At 37.7% G+C, this 8296-nt stretch overlaps 1 protein-coding gene across 1 annotated transcript in view; it reads right to left on the minus strand.

Annotated features, from left to right (window-relative positions):
* Cfh (complement factor H) overlaps positions 1-7982 on the minus strand; it is a 99009-nt gene extending 91027 nt beyond the window's left edge. The window contains 1 exon segment of the mRNA XM_032915223.1: positions 7871-7982. Within this exon segment, the coding sequence (XP_032771114.1) occupies positions 7871-7982 (112 nt within the window).
* Between the last annotated feature and the right edge of the window lie 314 nt (positions 7983-8296).

Consider the following 8296-nt stretch of genomic DNA (forward strand, 5'->3'; position numbering starts at 1 on the left):
CAGACCTATGGCTGCAGCTGCATATGTGGCAGAAGATGGCCTTGTTGGCCACCAGTGGAAGGAGAACCCCTTGGTCTTGCCAAGGCTGGACCCCCCTAGTGTAGGGGAATGTCAGGGAGGGGAGGCGGTAAGGTGTGTGTGGTTGGGTGGCTGAACACCCTCATAGAAGAAGGGGGAGGGGGATAAAATGATAAAATAGGGGGTTTATGAAAGGGAAACCAGGAAAGGGGATAATATTTGAAATATAAATAAAAAAATCAAAAACAAAACAAAACAAAAATAAATAAAAGGGAAAACTTTTTCTTTCCTAACCTCCCACTAATCCTTGTGAAACTTAAGCCAAGTTAAGCTGTAGGTGTGGAGATGAGCCCCACAGCTTTATAGAACCTATAGTTCTTTCTGTATATCTGATGTTTTTCTAGTAACATCCTCTTTGGTCTTTCTGACTAACTCCTATGCAGCATCCGTAGCCTATCGACTTGAGGCTCTATGCCTGTCCATTCAGCATACTGGAGAGAGAAGACTGTGAATTGAGAGCTTTGTCTGACTTTTCTCAGAGAAACAACATAGAACTAAGTCAGCAGAACATCTCTATCCAGTTACCCTCACCCTTACCCTCTCCTGCTCCTGACCCATTCTCCCATTCCCATTATTATTTCATGTTATTTATTAAGTTAATATATGAAGTATTATTATATTATATTATATTATAGTGAGGCTTTTTTTTCTTCCAAGACATAGTTTTTCGTGTAGGCCTGACTGTCCTCGAATTCACTTTGTAGATTAAGCTGGCCTTGAACTTAGAGAACTGCCTGTATTTGCTTCCCTCATAGAGGGACTATGGTGTGCCACCATATCCAGCCTTTTTTATGACTTGTAAAAACAGTCTTATTTTATTCTGTTCACCTTTCTACCCTGTCTCCCTCCTCTGCCTTGGTCAATCCACTTGTGTTTTCCATGGTTCCCTTCCTCCACGGTTCTTTTTCCACTTCTAGCTCCATGTCTTCTATCCGTAAGTCACACAACCACACACACACAACCACACACACACACACACACACACACACGTCATATTAAACAGAGATATAAAGTATATGCATTAAAAACTAGAATCAAAATGTGAAGGAGAGCATGCAGTGTTTGTCTCCCCGTGAGTCTGAATTCATCAATTTTTCCTATAAATTTCACAATTTTTTGTAGCTGAACAAAAATTCATTTTGTGTATACAGCACATCTTTCCAACCTCAGTTTTCTGCTTTAGGAACTTTTTAAAATCTGAGTCATAATAGTTCATAAGATGAGCTACTGTATGTGAATATTTCAATACAGTGTTCACTCTTTTCCTCTCCACTAAATGACAACCTTTTGGAAAGTATTATATTGCGCAGTACTTAAAAGTTATTCAAAAGGGATCGTGAATAGAGGAGAGAGCGAACGCAAGAAAGACTGTAGGAACTTCCCCACGGTGTACACCCATATAGTCAATAGGGCCAGCAACAGCTGAGAGTGGCAAACGGGAAACTTAAAAGACAAGACTTGGGAAAAGGAAAAGACAGAGACAACTTGAAAAAAAAAAAAAGAGGAGGAAAAGGAGGAGGAGGCAGTGGCAAGAGCACCACTGTCTGGTGGAGTTGAATGCCTGCTGCATGCACTGAAAGTTCTCTACAGAGTTTGCACATCTGTCTACGCTGCGGTTTTTGAAGTCTAGAGTCACTTGAATTTAGCTCGAAGTATAAAAGTTCCCTCGGAACCTTTGAAGGGGTGTTTCTATAATCGTCCTCCATCTATCCCATTTCCAGTTAACACTCTGTGAGAAACTAGGCTTTCTAAGTGAAAATGTCAAAACAAAAGTGTTCTGTCAAATCCGTGTGTTCTTTTTATTATTTCACGGTTGGAATTTTTTTTCTGTTTAGTTGCTTGACTTTATCTGAACCAGACTTCTTTTTCTTCTAATTTTAAACCAAAAAAAAGTAACATTTTTTCCCAATTACTTTATCTGTTTTTCATGTTTTGTGTTCTGAGAAAAGCTAAAGTTAACATCAGTCAACTGAGCATTTGAGGATTTGGTGGACAGCATCTGCCTAAATGTCAAGAGGTAGAGGTAGTGTGTGTGTGTGTGTGTGTGTGTGTGTGTGTGTGTGAGGGAGAGAGAGAGAGAGAGAGAGAGAGAGAGAGAGAGAGAGAGAGAGGGGAGGAGGGAGGGAGGGCTGAGGGAGAGAGTGAGGGAAGGAGAGAGAGAAGGAGGAAGTAAAGACTAACAATTAGAGTCAGGAAATAAAAATGGATTAATTTCGAAGGGGAGAGAGAGTTCAAAATCGAGCAATCTAAGGACAAAGAGGCAGACTATTTACTCTGTGGCAGTTCCTACCTTAGAAAAATTCTGCTTTGCACTACTTAAATGGTTTAGTTTTAAATAGCATCCTGGCAAAGGGCATGCACATTCCTAGAACGTGACTGTGCTGATGATAAGCAAGGCTTGTTTTCGCTGACCACCTTCCACCCTGCCTTCGAGCAACTTCTCCACCCTTTGTCACGTGTTACAGCATCTCATCCTAGGAAGCTTCCTGTCTCAGAATGTCTTTGGTCTATTTTGTCCCTTACCATTTTCCAGTTCTATCCTCTATCAGTGAAATTTCACAGTAAATTACACATAATAGCACTAAATTTAACTATGTGGTCCCTTACACATAAATAATGGGTTGGTTGAATTTGTGGTACGATAAACATGTCAAATACTTTAAGAGTTGCATGAAAGAGGACACTGAAGACAATTGGGGCACAATGCCAAGTAACATAATTTAGGGAAATATAATTCTATCCTGAAAACATGTGTTGTAGGGATAGAGGTTACTTGTTCCACTGACATTAACGCCTAATTTAGGTAATAAACTAGTAGTGCCCTAGTGTCTAGTTTGCATAATGATCTCTAATACTCATGTGCATCTACTAGGGTGGATTTAAGCAAATGTGATAGAAGGTGGCATACGTGGACCTCTGACCTCTGGGGCCTGGGAGAGTACAACTGAGAAGCTTAATAAATATGCTAGACTGTGTGAAGAACCTTATCAAACAGGATGCAAGTTCTTCCAACCTGACCTCTTTTAGACTCTTCTCAAAATTCCAAACTCAAGCCTCAAGGAAGAACTTCAATGTTGTCATCTCTGTCCCACACCTGATTATTCAATCCAACCACTTTCCTTAAAGAAATGTGGGAGTCTATGTATGCACTGCCTCCATGGTGTGTGATGAAAAAGATTACTGTTCCAATTTCAAGGTTCAGAAAAGGGAGGCTCCAAGGATTTTTTGTTGTTGTTGTTGTTGTTGTTGTTGTTTTTGTTTTTGTTTTTTTTCTCTATGGGAGAAACAAAACAACTGCAATGGATTTGGTTTGTGCTGTTTGGTTAATGGAAACTTAGGACTTTGCAAGTAGGTACTGTTAATGGCAATAGGTGGTTTGGTTGACATTGTGAATTCCTTCAATTTTGTCCCAAACAAGAAGGCCAAAGAAATACCAAGGATAGTCAACTTCAGAGTTTTCAGATGTCTTCTGGCTTTGAAAACATTATGATTTTAAAAAAAGAAAGAAAGGAAACATTATGCTCACAGCAGAGACTGCAGCAATGAATCCAAATATTTATTATAATTTGAAATACAAGAAAGGTTTAAAAGTCCTGGTTTGTCCTGTGACATGTTTATAAATTTTTGATGTGATAAAGGAGCATAAAAGCAAAATACCGAAATTGGTTTTCTGTGTCAATGAAAGCACTGAAGACATGCAGACATGTATTTTCTCTTTGTAAATCCACACGTTATTTTTTAGTTTACCACCAAAATTTCTATTTCTTTTTTATTCTTATTTCTTTTATATTTTTTAGATTATAATCTAATTACATCATTTCCCCTTTACTCTTGTCTTTCCAATACTGCCCACCTATCTCCTTTACTTTCTTTCAACCCATGACTACTTATTTTCATAACTATAATTATATGCATATATGCATATACATATATATTTCTACATATAACATGATCAGTATATATAATATTACTTATATGTATGTTTTAAAGGTTGACCTTTACTTTTTGGATTTTTTTTTTATTTTCTGTCTAGGAAAAGAGAACTATAGGTTGCTTCTTTAGAAGGTTTTGATATTTAAATATTTTTCCATTTTTGTAAGGAAGGTCCAGCTATTGCTGTCAATTTAGTTGAATGAAAGCAACAGAAAATCTGCATAAGATATTCTTGATGTTGAATTCAGTACTAGGGAGGCTAAGGTCAGAAGACTAGGAGTTTAAGGACCAGCATGGACCAAACAGGGGGACTCTATCTCAAAGAACTAAAGTAAGGTGAAGACAAAGGACAGCAGTGGTGCTACTGACAGAACTCTGTGTATGCAGTACTGTATGTGACAATACATACACAGTGACACACATATCACTTCTGTATTGCAACTTGCTGCATCCGTCTTCATTCAGTCACTTGGGACATGTGAAACCTTCATAGTCAATATGGCTAAGGCCAAAGGAAAAGCTGTAGACATGGTTTATAGTTAAGATGTGGTGAACGCTACAGAATCAGCTGCTTTCAACTTTGGACACAGAGTGAAGGGAACAGTAAGACACACTCCATATTAATTCTTTTTCTTAAGGAAAAGTATAAATATCTTACATTGAATCATTTGACTTTTTGACATAATATAATATCATTTTACATAAAAGAATAATTAACTTTTCTCTAAATTTCCCCCAAAGCAACTATTATTAACTCATAATTAATGTATATAACATCAATTTTTCCACATCAATGTTAAACTAAGTTTGAAAAAAATCATATACTTAAAACAAAACATTATAGAATTAAACCAATTCTCCATTCTATGATTAAAGTCTCTAAGCCTGAAAGGACCTTTTTGTCCTTTAAACCTCCAGGATTAGAAAACACTTATCTCCCCAGAAAGCACGCAGTGGTTATTTGGTTTTGTTTCAGCACAGGTTTAATTGGTTCATTTCAGCAATCCTGGGCTGCGGCCTAATTTCATACAATATTCAATTGTGAGAGTAAAATGCATGCTTGGAAAGCTTGGGTATAATCCATTCCCCAGAACTGAAATTACGCGGCTCAACCGAGGAACTCTCTTATGTTACAGGTTGTCCTGTAAATCTGACCCAATTCTGATCAGCGTGTGGTTTTGCGGGAAGTAGCATTGACTGTTCTTGGCAGCTAGGGTGGAATACAGTCAAGCACTGCACTAAAAGATATGGAGAAAGCCCTTGCAAGTAGAAAAGGGAAAAGGACAGAGAGAGAGAGAAAGAGAGAGAGAGAGAGAGAGAGAGAGAGAGAGAGAGAGAGAGAGAGGAGGACAGAGAGACAGAGACAGAGACAGAGACAGACAGAGACAGAGGGGGGAGACAGAGAGAGAGAGAGAGAGAGAGAGAGAGAGAGAGAGAGAGAGAGAGAGAGAGAGAGAGGGAGGGGAGGCAGGGAGGCAGGAGGCAAACAAGCTGGGTTCATAGTTCTTCCTTTGGTTATTATTCTTTAATTATTAATAGTGGAGTTTAATTTTTTTGTTATGGTTATTATTTTTTTTTAATCTGAGTGGGTGTAACATACAGTTGCCACGCCTGTATGAGGAAACTGGAGGACAGTCTGTAGGAGGCTTTTTTCCCTCCTTTCACCAGGTGGGGCCCATGAACTGAACTCAAGTAGCCAGGGTCTGTGCCAAGCAAGATCATTATTGTGTTTACCGTTCCTGCTGGCCCAGCTAACATTGGTTTTAGATGAATGTTGATCTTTATCAGGGCAGAAAATACTTATGAAATCTTTTCTTCCCTGTTTCGGAAAGCCTAATATGAGAGCATTTCACAAACTTTTTTTTTTTTTAAATCAGCTTAGTAGCCAGCATCTAATAGAATAGAAACAGGAGCAAACATTGCAGCATATACATAATTGTTTTAATTGATCCAAGCTCTTCTGCTGAAATTCCTCTTAAGTTGATAGACTGATTAAATTGTTTACATTTGAGATAGACACAGGTCACCAGCCAAGCTAAGACTAAAGTGGGAGTACTGTGTCCACTGAAAATCCATGAAACTTCTCACATCTGTTTACATTCATTTTGTGGAGACCATGAGGTTACCCTACATAATGATTTAGAAACTAAACTCCCTCTTCATCTGTGAATGAAAGGAAAATCCCTGTGGAACAGTATCGGATACAGTGTAACTGCCCAACTCATCAGCAAGAACTGGCACCACATTTGAATACATAATAATGAAAATTCAAATCCAGCAATAACAAAAAAATCAGCTGACGTCCATGGCATAAATGAGGATTTTTAAGTCATTAACGTTAAAGTATCACGCAAACATCGCGGCACTTCCTTTTTAATATTGAAATTCTGCTTTGTAATTGTGTAAACACCTTAATTCGATTTATATCAATTAAGACTTAAAAGTTAGCTAAACATAAAATAGTTCTTTCTTTAATCTTATATATCTTTAAAAACCTCTTAGTAAACATTATTATTCAAGTAGAACACTAAAATAAGCGATGAAAACATTGCCTTTGACAAAATAAAAAGTTTAGTTATGTTTGGTAATATCAACATTGCTTTAGAATTCCTGGCCAATACAATCACATTTCATTTCAGCGATACTTATATTTTCATATACAAGGAAATGACTGCCTTAGTCTATAAGGCATCTGAATACAAGACTCTTAAGCTAAAATTCAAGGAATAATATTAAAAAAATATAATTGAAAATGTTTACTCTTTCAAAAAGTATAAAATACCCTTAAATTTTTTTTCAGAATTTTCGTAAAAGATACAACTGAGAAACCATATCTACTCTTCTTATGTGGGTTGGTAAACATCCAGTCAGAGGATGTTTTTTTTAGTATTCTTTATTGAGTAGTGGTTACAGCAAAGCTTCAAATTACAATGCATTGGCTAAGAGAAACACTTAAGGAAGTTATTAAAGTTATGTCATTCACTTTATATATAAAAAGTGCTAAGTCAGGCATGGCAGTCACTCTCACTGGTAACCTCAGCCCATAGGAAGCTGCTGACAAGAGGACTACAGTGAGTTCAAGGGTGTAGTGGCACCCTATCTTAAACAATCAAAACACAAAGAAGAGTTGATTAAATGTTTATCCCATAACTAGGTACCCTTCCTAAACTGGGAAAGTAAAGCTCCTTCATTGGATAAACTAAGCAGTCTTGGGAGAATTTAAGTGAATAATAAAGTCAGACCCTGTTATTGTCGTGAAAGAACTCCGACACTCACATTATCTACTTCAAAATGGCTTCAGAAACAAACATGCCCCACACGTATTCACAGAAAACAAAACCAGAAACAAATCAGATCCGTCCAATGCAGGTTACATGTCAAATTTTATTTTCTTTTTATCTCATACTTGAAGGTCTTACATACGAAACTTTTAAAACCATGGAAATATCAGCTAAGTGATGTAGTTAGGAAGGTTTAGAAATAAGCCTGAAATCGATCCACCCATTAAAAAAAAAACAAGTGCTTTCATTGACTTTGGATATTTATATGTTTCTTTCAGGGACACTCATGAGAAAAAGAGGAGCCTGTATTTCGTGATAACTACAAGTTAAATGACTATGCCTAATTATGGATTGCAAAAACATGTTTAACGCGCTGTCTTGAGTTTTACATTAAGCTGAACTATCAATTACAATAGTCAAGTGAAAGGTTCACGGTTTTTAAACTTACCACCAAAAACCATTCGGTTACAGACTAGTAATTACCCACATTTTCTAGACTTAATTTGAATGATTGCTATGAGAAATATTTTCTAATGCGGCTCAGTCAGAAGGGAGAAAGGTGGTGGTTTTAAGCTTACCTTCTGCTACACAAACAGTCCATAACATAAGCCAAATAATTCTTGCTGACAGTCTCATGTCTTGGATCTATCTGGGAGCAGTTGACTCGAAGAGAAGTATGTGCTGTACCATCCAGTTCCTCTCCGCTATGAACTGTGGTGACGGCAGAGACAGACTTGCCCCAAAGGGAAGTTGAAAGTTAGTTTAGGAAATCAGGATTGCTAGACGCTCCACCCATGAGCGACTTCTGCAAAGTAAACTAAAAGGGTAGACCACAAGTCCAGCAGCATGGGCGTTTGATCTCATCCGTTACTGCGCCCTGTCTGTGACCTGCTGGGCTGTTCTTGTAAATCACAGCTTGTTTTGCTTGGAAACAAGTTCACATTTCTGGAAATGTGAGCAGGGGCTGGATTTCATAATCCTTGAAACTGTGTTCTACTGTGTAC

The sequence above is a fragment of the Rattus rattus genome, chromosome 10 (genome assembly GCF_011064425.1).
Source record: "Rattus rattus isolate New Zealand chromosome 10, Rrattus_CSIRO_v1, whole genome shotgun sequence".
In the NCBI taxonomy this organism is placed as follows: Eukaryota; Metazoa; Chordata; class Mammalia; order Rodentia; family Muridae; genus Rattus; species Rattus rattus.